This window comes from Podarcis muralis, chromosome 5 (genome assembly GCF_964188315.1).
Source record: "Podarcis muralis chromosome 5, rPodMur119.hap1.1, whole genome shotgun sequence".
Lineage (NCBI taxonomy): Eukaryota > Metazoa > Chordata > Lepidosauria > Squamata > Lacertidae > Podarcis > Podarcis muralis.
The window spans coordinates 26,753,060-26,767,409 of NC_135659.1; the positions used below are offsets into that span (position 1 = coordinate 26,753,060).

The following is a 14,350-nucleotide window of genomic DNA, read 5'->3' on the forward strand; positions in this document are numbered from 1 at the left end:
GACTTTCTTCTTCCTTAAGGCGTATGAAAACTAAGTCAGTGAAAGGAAGAGTTCGCTTCTTGTCTGCTATCAGTAAGCTTAGGCCTTAGCTGACACTTTGAAGACTCTGGCTTTTTTCTTTTTTTAAGTGACGGTCGCATTCCACTTCTCTCATAAGAACATAAAAAGTGTCCAACTAGGTCAGACTATGGCATGGCTTGCACAGTGTGGTAATACAAACCATGGCTGAATGGGACTGCATGTGTGTGCTGGCTTCTGGAGCAGAACTTGCATCCTAGTCCTTTTAGTTCAGCTCAGTTCATTTTATTTATTTCATAAAATTTATGTACCGTTTGATTGCAAGAAAACCCTCAAAGTGCTTTATGAAAGGTAAAACAGGAAAATCGGGGGGAAATTGCAACCCTACTTTAAAACATACAAAAGTTAAATACTAAAATATATTAAAATGACATCAATGTTCTCAGCATCTGGGTAGGCAGGCACTGAAAAGAGTGCAGTGATTGTCACTTATTGGTGTCAATAGGCAGGGAGTTACAAAGTGCAGGTGCTGTCACACTAAATCAGGTTTTCAACCTTTCTGAGTCCACGGCTCCATTGACAACTAAATTCTTTCTGCGACACCCTTCTGGGGCTCGGGAGCCCAGTTATGTCACCCCTTTATTGCACAACTGGCAGCCTCTCACCCTTTATCGAATACCCTTCTTTGTGGAGTGCTCCCTCAGCCTCCTCTCCCCTCACCTCTCCTTGGAAGTCTTCTGGGCAGCTGCTGCTGCTGCCCCTGGTCTCTGAGCTGCCGCCCCTGCCCTAAAGACAGGTGCCTCCTCACACTGCCCCAAAGGGCCTGGGGCTTGTCTGTCCATTCCCAACAGCAAGGGCTGGCAGACTGGCTGGCTGGGGTCCCTTGCCCGTTTGCTTGCTTACTCCGAGGCCGCTTCAGCTCCTGGCAACCAGCACCCCCTGGCCAGCCCAGCGGCACCATTCGCCTGGGGAGCTTGTAGCCAGGGCTGCTGCAACAAACAGCTGTGCAAGCCTTTTGGAGGCAGAGATGCAAGGGCATTAGAGGAGGGAGGGAAGGAAAGAGAGACAGAGGCTAGGGTTGCCTGTGGCACCCCTGACCATCATTCAAGGCACCCCAGGGTGCCACAGCACTGCACTAAACAATTGAGTTCTTACAAATGCAGAACGGGTGCTGTGTAGCACCTGCAGTAGTGCCCTTTCTGCCAATCAAAGGCGGTTGTGTGATCAGATGTAGGGTGGGGCAATCTCGTAGGTAAAATGGTCCCAAGTCGTTAAGGGCTTTATAAACTAATAGTAAAAAAGGTAAACTTTATAAACTAATAGTAACACCTTGATTGCTAAGCCAAGGTTTGGCTTTGCATGTTGTGCAAACCTGGGACTGTGGTTAAGCTCTCTCCTCAGTCACTACCTACTACTAAAAGCAAACCTCAACTACTGCTCATGGTTAAGGAGGAGAGAGCTTAACCATGATCCAGGGATTGATTTATTTTATATGATGCACTCAGTCAATGTAAGCTAAGAGGACTGGAGACAAGCAAAGTGGCTGCAATCGCCTCCCTACAAACCCCGTACATTTGCACTAGTTATGGTTTGGCTTAGTGTTGTGTGCGGACGCAGTCCCAAGGTCCATCTAGTCCAGCATTCTCTTTCTTGCACTCAGGTTCTTTGGGGAAGTATACCTGCAGGCCATGAAGGCGACTGTGGTCTCCCCTGTTTGGCCTCAGCATCCACTCTCAGTCCCCATTTTTTCTGGGCTAGTAGCTAGATTCTTTGTAGTGCTGAAAAGCACTCCTGCATTTTCTTCCTTTCAGTCTCTCCCAAAAGAATATCATGAGACTTGACTAGCACAGAGGTCTTAGAACATAACTTGCACAAAGGCCTACTGTTTGCTCCTGTGGCTTAATGTTGCATAAATGTGCGGCTCTGTAGCCCAAAGGTTGTATTGTGCAGTGGAATACAAAGAGAGAACAGGAAAAAGGGGAAGACAGTTGGGGTGAGAGTCAAGTTATTATAGTCAGGACTGCATCTTTTTCATTAATCACTTAGAATCAATGATTCAGAACAGTTTGATCAACTAAAAATGCGCTCCCAGTCAATTCTTAATTCAAGTACTTATAAGAACTGCAGGTGGCAAGTGCTGTCTTGAAAGAGCCATTCCTTCATGTATGAGAAAAAATGTGTTTGTTGTGGACATGCGCAAATCACTGAAAAAGAAAGCTTTGCTTTTATTTAGAACTATTTTTGTTGTACGTAAATTTATTGAGATTTTATCCATTGACTAAATTCGGTCAATTGACTTAAGGTTTTTCTTTAGCTGGCTCACAGTCCTTGTTACAGTGGTTTGTGTATTTTAGCACATTGTTTTCCTAGCTTTTTAAAGTGTTTTAGAAGCATCACAAGAGAGGTTTTTGGAGAGTAGTAAGTACCCAACAAGGACAAAATATTCCCAGAAGAAACCATTGAAGGAATTTGCAGTTGTGGGCAAGTGTCTTGTGTGTACTGTTCTGATGCATAAATCTGTACCCTCATTTGCCTGCTGGCAGAAGAAAGCTCTTCTAGGTAAAAAGTAATGTATTACCTTATTACATTACCTTTGCACTTTGATTCCTGTACTTGGCATGCTACACAGATGGAAAAGGAAATGTGGTGGAGCAGCCAAAGGTGTACATTGGTTATTGTAGAAAGAAAATTGTGTTTCCTTAATATAAAAAATTGCTAAAAAGAACTGCATAACAAATTGCAACGGCCAGTGCCAGAAACAGAAATGAAATGTTTTGGAGTTCTTGATTTTTTAAAAAATGAACATGCTTCATTTTGTGGAAACCTGGAATCATACATAGGCAGCTTCCTGTCTCAACACTGGTATCAAATGCAGTGTCTCCTTGCCCCCCTACCAGTCCAGCTACTGGCACTCAGGGTTCTACTTTCTACCTGGCCATAGCAACTTGGGTGGAATTTGTAGGAAAAGGAGAGGAAATTCATCCACTTTGTCAATCCTCCTTCCTCTCCCAGGAACTTTCTAAGAAGAGAAGGGAGGGGAGAACAATGGTAACAGAGAGAGTGACCCGATACCACCTGCACAAACAGTCATGGGAAAGGGCTGTGGGAACATCTTGCCACCTTGCTTCCAATCTCTGGGAAGGATTAGTCGAAGGAGACCCTTGGGACTTTGGGAACCCTCACCAGGTCTGTTAACCTGTCTTAACAGACATAGCCTCTGATCAGCAGTGATGTTGCGCAGTGTCACAAATTGCACTTGCTTATAGCTTGCGCTGCATGCACCCATGGCCAAATTTAGATGGAGAGGATGGAGTGTCTGGGACCAGCAGAGATGGTCCCACATAGTACTGGTCTTGTATTACTTTATGAAGCAACTGAGCCCTGTGTTGCTAGGGTGGTATGTGGTAGGCTTCAGTGTGTTGAAGGATGTATGAGTTTCAGTGTGGAGCAGTGTTTTAGGGGTGCTGTTGGGGATCTCAGTGTAGGGCAGAGTTGGTGTTCAATGTAGGTCAGAGTTTGGGAGCGTAGGTTGTGGGCAGGGCCGGATTTAGGTTTGATGAGGCCCTAAACTACTGAAGGCAGTGGCGTAGCGTGGGGTGCAGGGGGGGCCGGCCGCACCGGGCGCAACATCTGGGGGGGGGCGCTTGCACTCACAGCTCTCTAAAATTCACGGGTTAGGGGGCGCAAATTACTTGCCTTGCCCCGGGTGCTGACAACCTACGCTACGCCACTGACTGAAGGTAATGGGGCCCTTTATATGTCAAGCTGTCCTTTGTCATCAACAAATTGCCACTGTTTTCTGTGTTTAATATATGCTATATGGTAATTTATGGACCTAATAGGTCCATACACAACACAAAACCCTGTTGCTGTATGTAGGTTTTATTTTATTTGTTTTTTATCTTATATTTTTGAAATGTACATCCAGTTTTTTTCCCCTTTAAATTTTTTTGGGGCCCCCAAGAGAGTGCAGCCCTAAGCTATAGCTTGTTTAGCTTATACATAAATCCAGCACTGGTTGTGGGGTGTGGGCACCTCTAGTGATTTGATTTCTTGAGCAACTAAACCAGGGGTCAGCAACCTGCGGCTCCAGAGCCGCATGTGGCTCTTTTACACCTTTGCCGCGGCTCCGGGGCGGATACTAGCGAGGGGAGGAGGCGCATTGTGCGCCCCGACACTCCCCACTGTGGCGGGCGCTGTACTGGCTGTGACGTCGCATGGGGCGGTGCGTGCGTTTGTCACGCACCGTCCCGACGTCACGTTCCCGCCCGCTGTCAGATCGCGGCTCCGGAGATATATTTGTTTTAAATGTCGCAATGGTTTTGCGGCTCCCAGGTTTTTTTTCTTCGGAAACGGGTCCAAGTGGCTCTTTTTGTCTTAAAGGTTGCAGACCCCTGAACTAAACACATGACATCCAAACAGAGGTTGGATGGCCATCTGTCATGTATGCTTTAGTTGAGATTCCTTCATTGCACAGAAATCCCCTCTGTGTCCCTTCCAGGTCTATGATTCTATCTCACATGTATGCATTGCCGCAGTCATTGTCTCTCCCCACGTGTTGTGAAATTAAATAGTGGAAGAGAATGGCAATTTTCTCTTGGCAGACTTTCCTTGGGGAGGGGAACTTCTGAGTCTGGTGTTCACTATGGGATGTGGGCGTATGTATATGGTTGCAGTATGAGTGGGTTGCATGCATGTGTTTCTGTTGTAGATGTGGTTCACCCATGACAATTTGTTAAGTTTCTAAATGTTTCCACAGATCCAAAAAAGTGGTTGAACCCTTTTGTAACCACTGTACCACTCTGTGATACAGTTTTTCATGATACAGTGGTACCTTGATTTAAGAACAGTCCTGTTTACGAACGATTCGGTTTACGAATTCCGCAAAACCGGAAGTAGTGTCCTGGTTTGCGAACTTTACCTCGGTCTAAGAACGGAATCCGAATGGTGGAAGGGCACCGGCGGCGGGAGGCCTCATTAGGGAAAGCGTGCCTCGGTTTAAGAACAGTTTCGGTTTAAGAACGGGCTTCTGGGACAGATTAAGTTTGTAAACTGAGGTACCACTGTATGTACATAGTCATTGGACATAGCTTCTAGGAGGTTACTCTGTCTGCAAACACTTCAGTCCTTGCAGGATTTTAGCTTTACTTTTGCTTTCAGCCATGTGCAACACATTTTTCCAGAACTTTTTTTCATATATTTTAATGGGGCTGGAAAACCTGAATAATTTGAACCACTGATCAAAACTTCACGAAACCAATGGCATTCACTCCCACGGGAAGCAGTGATAGGATGGCTTTCAAAGATTGGATGGCTTTAAAAGAGGATTAGGCTAATTCACGGACAATAAGGCTGTCCATCATCATCATTTTATTTGTATGCCGCCTCTCCATAGTTAAAACAATGCTCAAGGCTACTAGCCATGATGGCTACTCTCTGCCTCCATGGTTGGAGGCAGTAATGATGGAAATCCTAGGAAGACAGTGTGTTGTTGCACTTGGGTTCTGCTGGGGGGGTTTCCCACAGGCATCTGGTTGGCCGCTGCGAGACTCTTGCTCGACTAGATGGGAATTTGGTCTGATTCAACAGGCTCTCCTCGCGTTTTTTAAAATTGGTACCAAACTTCCAAGTATTGTGCCCTTTGGTAGAATTATAACTTCTGGCTCTCTCTGGAAACTTAGACTAAAGACCCTTTAATGGAAAAAAAGGCCTTCCAACAGCTATACAGTGGTACCTCGGGTTAAGTACTTAATTCGTTCTGGAGGTCCGTTCTTAACCTGAAACTGTTCTTAACCTGAAGCACCACTTTAGCTAATGGGGCCTCCCGCTGCTGCTGCGCCGCCGCCACATGATTTCTGTTCTCATTCTGAAGCAAACTTCTTAACCCGAGGTACTATTTCTGGGTTAGCGGAGTCTGTAACCTGAAGCGTATGTAACCCAAGGTACCACTGTATCTTGATTAGCAGTGTAACCTTATATGTGCAGTACTGTACTAAGAAGTAGATTCTACCAAGTCCAATGGGGATTTCTCCCACCTAAGGGAGTATAGGATTGCTGCCTAAACGGGAGTAAAGGATCTCATTGTGTTCATAACTGAGTTGCACATTGTAAGCGACGTTGTCAGAAATAACCTGTGAACTGGTGCCACACCTAGTGAATCAGGTTGTACTAGAATGATTAACTGTGTGTCTTGTACTTTTAATCCTTTAAAGAGTACTGCCATAATTCCCCCAGGCAGGAATTTTAAGTTACAGCTAGAGCTGTTCCAGCCTAACCTGCCTGTCCCTGCGCATCATGTTCATACACAGATGTGTGGATGCTGGGGTGGGGGCAATACCAGCAGGGTGTAATTTACAGAGATAGTAAATGTCCCACCCCAACTCTATAATCTTTATATGGAACACACAAATGATTATAACATGTGAGCAAGGGCTGAGATATCAAAGGAACTTTCAATGCTCAGTTGTCCAAATTATTTTTCTCATTAATAATGTTGATTTTTGTGTGTGTTCTTAAGTGATTTATAAACTTCCCTTAGGTATTCATCAAAATCTTTGAGCATTCTATGGTAACGGCTTCTTTTGGATCATAGCTCTTGGATAATATATATCCAGGGCAGGGGGGAATATGTCAATGAAAATTAGCTTTCTGCAAAAAAACCAACAACTCGACAGTGCTAATTTATGCTTTCTGCCCCCACTACCCTGAACACAATCAGGAGACCAACTTACCAGCCACATTGTATTTCGTGCCCTTTTTTGCCCTGCAAATCTCACCTATTTAGGCTGATAGTGCCTAAATAGACTTACAATGTAGAACCATTAAAATCCTGAAATATTCTTGAAGCTGTTTATGCCAATTTTGTAAAATTAGACACTGAAGCCCATTTGAATCCTGTGGTTACTTCTGATAACTGTCCACCTGAAAGTGTGGGGTTCAGTTTTCAGGTTTCAATACCTTTTTAAAAATAGACTCTTTCCTGGTAGTAATGGGAGTTGTAAGGATTTATAACTTTTTTTTCCAGTCCAGCCCAGGAGCAAATTAGAGCAGGGTGTCTGCAGTACATGAAGAAATAATGTCATTGGTATGAAAAGGTTTCCAGTAGAATATTTGGCCGCTTTAATGTTGCTAGCTTTTATGCTGAATAATTGAATTTTATACTAGAATTACATACCATGACAAAACAACAACAAAACCACCAGGGTGGCAAGGGGGAATGCATAAAGGATGCATTTCTCCTGTGGTTGAAAATCAGCTTCTGTATGCCTTGTGCTAAACTGCTTTCATTTCCAAAAAACTGCTGTATATTACTACTCTTGCTCTACCTAGTAAAGAAACAATTTAAGGTTTTTGATATTTTTATATGATGTCTTTTGAATAACTCTTCTTCTGAACCAAGAAAATAACTAAAATAACTCTTCTGTTTGCAGAAAGAAAAGTGGAAAAACATTACCTGGCAATGAGGTGAGTCTTACTAAATTTGGCGATGTTAATGCAGATTAGGTGGTTGCTAAAATCTAGTAATTCCACCGAACAGCTCAATAAATTGCTTTGAAGTATAGTCTTTGTTCAGTTCAGAAAACAATAGCTTAGAAAAGGGGTTATTTATCTAGATTTTCCTGTTGTTTTTGAGTGGTGACAGTAGAGTGACAGTGCAATTCTATACATGTCTGCTTGGAAGTAAGTTTCATTAAGTTCAATGGGGCTTCTTATCAGGTATGTGAATATAGGATCTCAGCACAATTGGAGTAAATCATCTAAAATATCAATGTGGCTTTTCTGTAGTGTTTGCAAATGAAAATCCAATACTTTGGATAAATTTGTATCAGTTAACATTAATAAAATCAAGAAGGCATTCTAGAGCGTTTTGTACGGACAAGAGAAAGTATGTTTTAAATGGTGCTAATGCTTGAGCACCATACCTTTCTTTCCCTAGCACTCTGAAATATATTAAATAATATTGGTTTTTCTTTCTTGTCCATGTTTTGTAAAGCAAACATTATTGATGCTTTTTTGCTTGGTTTGTTTACCACGGGACTTTTCCCCTTCTAGCTTTAGTTTGGAAATATTGCAAAATGTGAGATGCTTATGTGTGTTGTTCAATTCTGCTTCTGATGTATAGAAGGGCCATGCACCTGTGGGTTTCGATGCCAGGATAAGGAAGAGATCATTAATCCTTCCTCCTCCCCATGCAGTTTACACCTGCAATGAGCAGCAGAATAATTCTTTGGAAGAAAGCACCCAGACTTCCTGTGTGAGATATCAAGATATTTGGCAATGTTAATGCAGATCAGGCATCCTCAAACAAGGCCCTCTAGCTGTTTTGGGCTAGAATTCCCATCATCCCTGACCACTGGTCCTGTTAGCTAGAGATGATGGGAGTTGTAGTCCCAAAACAGCTGGTGGGCTGAGTTTGGGGATGCCTGGGATAGACTGCTTGCTTACTCATGGGTTGATCTGATGAGTGCTGTAGCCCGCTGCTTCTTGAAGTAGAACCTTCTCCAACTAGGTCCTTTTCAGCATTTTATTGGGTGTTCATTGGCCGGCAAGAATCTTATGCGGCAACCTGGAGCATCCAAGTTATTGGATCCATTCATGAGTAAGCACTGGTGACTGCAGGCAAACATTTTCCTCTTTGAAAAATGGAAGCTTATGTAGTTGTTGTTGTTGTTTAGTCGTTTAGTCGTGTCCGACTCTTCGTGACCCCATGGACCAGAGCACGCCAGGCACTTCTGTCTTCCACTGCCTCCCGCAGTTTAGTCAAACTCATGCTGGTAGCTTCGAGAACACTATCCAACCATCTCATCCTCTGTCTTCCCCTTCCCCTTGTGCCCTCCATCTTTCCCAACATCATGGTCTTTTCCAGGGAGTCTTCTCTTCTCATGAGGTGGCCAAAGTATTGGAGTCTCAGCTTCAGGATCTGTCCTTCCAGTGAGCACTCAGGGCTGATTTCCTTAAGAATGGATAGGTTTGATCTTCTTGCAGTCCATGGGACTCTCAAGAGTCTCCTCCAGCACCATAATTCAAAAGCATCAATTCTTTGGTGATCAGCCTTCTTTATGGTCCAGCTTATGTAGTATTTGGCAGATTTAGGGTTCCAACAGCAATTTGTGTAGAATGGGTTGGCTGTTTCAAAGTGATTAAAATACAGTTGTGTGCATGGCATCTAATACTGTGCTGTCAGTTGACCAATATGGAATGCAAAAAGAAAACAGCAAGATAATTGTATTGTGTTATCTTTTCATGTGCAGAAAGAAGTCAAGAAAGAACGAGCTGTAGTAGACAGAGTATTTTTTGCGAGAATACGACAAATCCTGAGAGTTATGGTCCCTAGAACATTTTGTAAAGAGGTAAGCTGCAAATGAAGAACAATCAGCCTGTCTAATTATGTTGCTTTTACCTGTCACCATGATTCTAATAATCTGATCACTTTCTGATGTCATTTATATCAAACTATTTTCCATGCAGCCTTTTCAGTTACCAGAATTAAGTTGGGCTCAGAGTAACGGCTTACAATATGCATTTAAGCCTCAAATTGATGGGTTTCAATATACATTATTTCTCATATATCTGATGACTTAAAAATAGTTTTTATTGAAGATTTTTTTGTGTTACTAGCAAATAAACAAAACATATACATATAGTGTCTCAACATTTTTCCACCTTCGCCACATCAAGCAGTTGGTCCCTTACCTTTCCCGCCCTGACCTGGCCACAGTGATCCATGCGACGGTCATCTCCAGGCTTGACTACTGTAATTCGCTCTACGCGGGGCTGCCCTTGAAGCTGACCCAGAAACTCCAGAGGGTTTCCCCCAACTGCATAATGTTTATGACACCTTATTCATATGTCATTGAATATCTATTGAGAACATCAAGAAAATTGGGAATTACAGACCTGCTGTGAGAACTGAGCCTCATAAATATGGGACACATCAGTGGCTATAGATGAGATTTGCATAAGATGGTTTCTACGATTTTTCTTTAGCCTGGCCTTCTGTTTAATTCAGGCTAAAATGTTTTTCGGCTTTTAATTTAATTTCACAGCATTGCATCCAGATTTGCCCTTCTAAGAATGAAAGGGTCCTTCTATTCCAGTGGGGAAATCCAGTGAGGGGAGGGGGAGACAATTTGTGCCATTACCCCTTCTACCTGCAGCCCCCAACACTGCCTCTAAGACTTTTCTGAAGGGTCTCCCAACCCTTTATAGCAGCATAGTTCAGAGAGGGGGCGGAACAGCTTTTTCCAGCGCACAGGGAGAAAGGGAGTCCGCTAAGATTGTTTCACATAGCATCTCAAGGGTAGAGATTTACCTAGAGGCAGTCTGGATCCAACACATAGACATTTACTGGCCTTTTTCTTAAAAGAAACTTTTCCTGAGTCTCTGGTGAAGGCCAACTGAAACTCAGGGGCATGGGAGCCACCAGAAGTTTCCAGTCAGAGGATCCCATAAGGAATCAGGCGGTCCTGAAGGTGTTTTGATGAAAGTTATTTAGGGCTTTGTGGATTAACACAAGTACCTTGAACTAAATGACTAAAATTTGTGCCCTGTCCTTTGTAATTGAAGAAAGACTCTAGGCTGTTTGTAGAAAACTCATTAAGGAATGATCATCTGTGAACACTGACAACTCACTTTACTTTTACTAGACAGGTTATTTGGTACTTATTGCCATGATGCTGATACTTCGCACATACTGTGATATTTGGATGATTCAGAACGGAACTGTTATTGAAAGGTAAGCATTCCATATTTGATCCTTGTCTGATATACTCGTGTGATGTATAAGATTGCAATAACTAGGGACAAAGGTTGCATAAAATGGATTGGCAGTAGACTTAGATTTAAAAAGATAATGGGATGGGAAGGTAAATTATTGTTCTTGCTGCGAGAATGAACCAAAAAGAGCCTCTGGCTCTTATTTCTCTTCTCATTCTCTCTTGTAGCTGTGTGGAAGAGAAGCTGTGAATTCTAAATTAACCACAGTTTGATCATGACTTGTTCTTACTAACAACAGTTAAAAGAAATCTCAGTTTACAGAGTTCAGAAGTCATGGGGAACTGTGACTAGTTTAAATTCAAATGCAGATGTTTTCAGGTTCTTCTCACATTGAGGAGGGGAGCGCCTGGGCTCGAGGCTTGTCACAGCTCATTCTGGTAGCAGGAAACCATGCCTTCCCTCTGGCCCTGTTTGCATATAATAGCTTATCATTGTTTAGTGCTATATTTCCAAGCTGGAACAAGAATAAGCAAAGCTTCATACCCTCCCACGTGAACCTGAGTGTAACTTTGGCTAGCATAATCTCCTGCTCTCGTGTGTTTTGTTTCACTTTTTCAGACACCTGGTTTTGCATACGAATCAGAGACTGTGGCTTAAAACATATTAATTAAATATTCCAGATTTATCCCCTGTGGCTTGAAGCTGGCTTGTTTTGAAGAATACAAAACAGAGTTTGTTTTAAACCACAACAGCCAGTTCCTACACCACAAGCTGAGATTACATGACAGGGAAATTAAACGCTGCAGAAGTACTTGTTTCAGATGCTGGGGGAGCATAAGTCTTTGCTCAGGCTTGTTCTAGATTATGCATCTCTCACTAAACCATGGTTTAGTGTGTTGCGCAAAGGGGACCGATACATCCATTATACAGTCAGTGGCTTAGCTCATATGTTAAACCATAGTTAAAAACTTAAGTATGCTTAATGGGAGTGAGTAGCATGCTGTGTGTGTCTGCTGAACAGTTCATCCTCGTTCATCTTCGTTCATCGACTTGTGCTGCCACCACACCACTGCGAAGAGAGTCAGGGTTGTTGTGATGTCCGAATCTGGTTTCTTAGATTGTCTTTCTCCAAATACAAAGCGTGAGCAATAAAGCATGAACAAACTACGACACTGAGTTTGGATGTCATGACAAGCCAGACCATCTTGTTTCCCATCAACATGGCATGAGCAGGAGATTGTTCAGCATCATGCTGCACATTCACATTACAGCATAGTTTAACTATAGTTTAATGTAACAATATCCAATATGGTCCGTCCTCCCCAGATATGTGGGACTACAACTCCCATCATCCTTGACTATTAACTATGCCTGGTTGGAGTCGATGGAAGTTCTGGTCCATGACATCTCAAGGGGTGTGTGTGTGGAGTGTTAGCTACTGATTTAATGTGATGTGTGAACCAGGCCAATGTAGTTATAATTGTCACGAGTGAAAGCTCAATCCAAGCAAACGATTAGTTTTCTCTGATGGTTGATAGGATACTGGTAGCGGGGAGGGACCAATTTGTGGCAAATTTCCTATTTGTTGTACAAAATATAATCCAGGGTAATTTATTTCTGTGGGGTATAATCTGCAAATAAAATGCAATCTTGTAGGCAGAAGTGATATTCAGAGACTTTCTGTGTTTTAAAAGAAGAGGAATGTGCTTGAGTTTCGGTTTCTTGTTTGGGTTTCATAATACAAAAAATGAACCAATTGTACACAAAATGCCATTTGACTTTATTATTTTTATCTTGCACATTTAGTTCTCTGCTAAATCGGTTGTATGTCTGTCATGTCAGCAGTAATGATTGTTGATATAGTGGTACCTCGGTTTTCGAACGTCTCTGTTGATGAATGCTTCGGTTTTTGAATGCCGTAACCCAGAAGTAAATGCTTCCATTTTTCAACACGCCTTGGAAGTCATGCCACGCAACTTCCATATTGAGTTTTCTGTATCGAGTTTTCCTTACTGAGGCTTCTGTATTGAGTTTTCAGTTTTTGAATGTTTCAGAACTCGAACGGTTTTCCAGGACAGATTACGTTCGAAAACGGAGGTACCACTGTACACTGTAAAAATATATAATGGTGGTAACTCTTCAGTCATTAGCAGAGCTGTTAAATTATGTACATTTTTTCTTGCAGTGCAATCGTAAGCAGGGATCTGTCGCTATTCAAGAAATCCTTTTTTAAATTTGTAGTTTCCATTCCACTGGTAAACAGATATTGTTAATATTAGCATGCACCTGTTACATTTATGCTGTGATAACTGACGCATAACTGAAGCAATTAGCTTTTTCCTTCCAGTTTATGTCTTCCGAAATTTAGTTTGAATAGCATCAACTAAATTGTACAGTTTATGGTGCTCCTGTGGCTTTTCCATTTTTTTATTTTAATTGCTTCAGAATGTATGGTCTTACAAGTTGTACTGAATGGTGTCGGTTATCTTCACTGTTGCTTTCTACCTCTTCCAAAGTAAACCCCTTTGCCTAGGTAGAAGAGAGAACAAAGTAAACAATTACCCAGCCTCTCTTCGATTCTCATTCTAGATGAGAAGGCAAATGGTCAGAACTTCTCTGTCCTCACTACATTTTTAAACCCTTGTCACCATTCACCTACCCATTCCTGACTTTTCCCTCTCCCCACCCTCCACTGTTTTTGGTTTCTCCTCACATTTTTTGGCGGGGAGGAGAACACACCTTTCTTCATTTCTAATCCTGCTAATCAAAACGTTTGGGCTCAGTGGGCCGAATGCTTTTTATTTATTTCCAAAGGAAAGGAAACTGCCTCTTCAGGTGGCAGCCCATTATAGCTCCTTCCTCCCCGCATCCCGGTGTCCTGAGGTCATTGGGATGCATATTTCTTTGTGAACAGAAGCTGAACGATAGAGAATGAGGAGAGGACATGAGGACGTAGTGATAAGTTGGGCAACCGTACATCGTGGAGGGGTGGAATTCAACATTGAGCTTGTTTGGTGACAGCCCTATTGTTTCCTTCCATGGAGAGAGAAAGCTTCCTGGAAGACCCGCAGCCCTCCCCATGTTAACATCCTCTATAGTTAGTTGTTCTAGAGCTGGAGCAGGAAACGCGGAGCAGGGTTTTGGTAGACCAGCTGTTGCTTTGTTGGCAGATGTGGAAGCGCATCTGTATGCCTGTATGGTGGAACTAGAGTCCTGCTGCTTTCTTTGTTGAACTTCTTGTCCTGTGTTCACCTTAAATGGCTTTCTACTTTGCCTTCATGGAACCATTGTGGGATGGGCTTTGCTTCCCTTACGCCTAACATTTTGCATGTGGTGGTTTGCAGTGCTATCATTGGCCGCAGCAGAAAAGATTTCAAGAGGTACTTGTTCAACTTCATCGCTGCTATGCCTGCTGTAAGTGTTGACATCGCTTTTGTAAACGTGACCAATTCCAACTTCTCAGATGAGCTCCAAAGTTAGCTCTTGTGTTTTAAAAATTGAAATGGCATGTTATTTTCTTAAAAAGAAAACAAAACAAAAAACTTGCACATGCATCTAGGGTCATAATTAATCCCAAAGGGCTGTAAGAAATATATAATGCTTTAACTTAAAGGCA

General features: G+C 42.6%; 1 protein-coding gene across 2 annotated transcripts in view; it reads left to right on the forward strand.

Annotated features, from left to right (window-relative positions):
* ABCD3 (ATP binding cassette subfamily D member 3) overlaps nucleotides 1-14,350 on the forward strand; it is a 44,325-nt gene that overhangs the window by 7,941 nt on the left and 22,034 nt on the right. The window contains exons 2-5 of one of the 2 annotated variants that reach the window (XM_028732726.2): nucleotides 7,449-7,482; nucleotides 9,270-9,368; nucleotides 10,665-10,753; nucleotides 12,920-12,989. In XM_028732726.2, coding sequence (XP_028588559.2) covers nucleotides 7,449-7,482; nucleotides 9,270-9,368; nucleotides 10,665-10,753; nucleotides 12,920-12,989 — 292 coding nt within the window. Of the gene's footprint in view, nucleotides 1-7,448; nucleotides 7,483-9,269; nucleotides 9,369-10,664; nucleotides 10,754-12,919; nucleotides 12,990-14,078; nucleotides 14,149-14,350 lie in introns of both variants that reach the window. The other variant, XM_028732725.2, reaches the window with a different exon arrangement.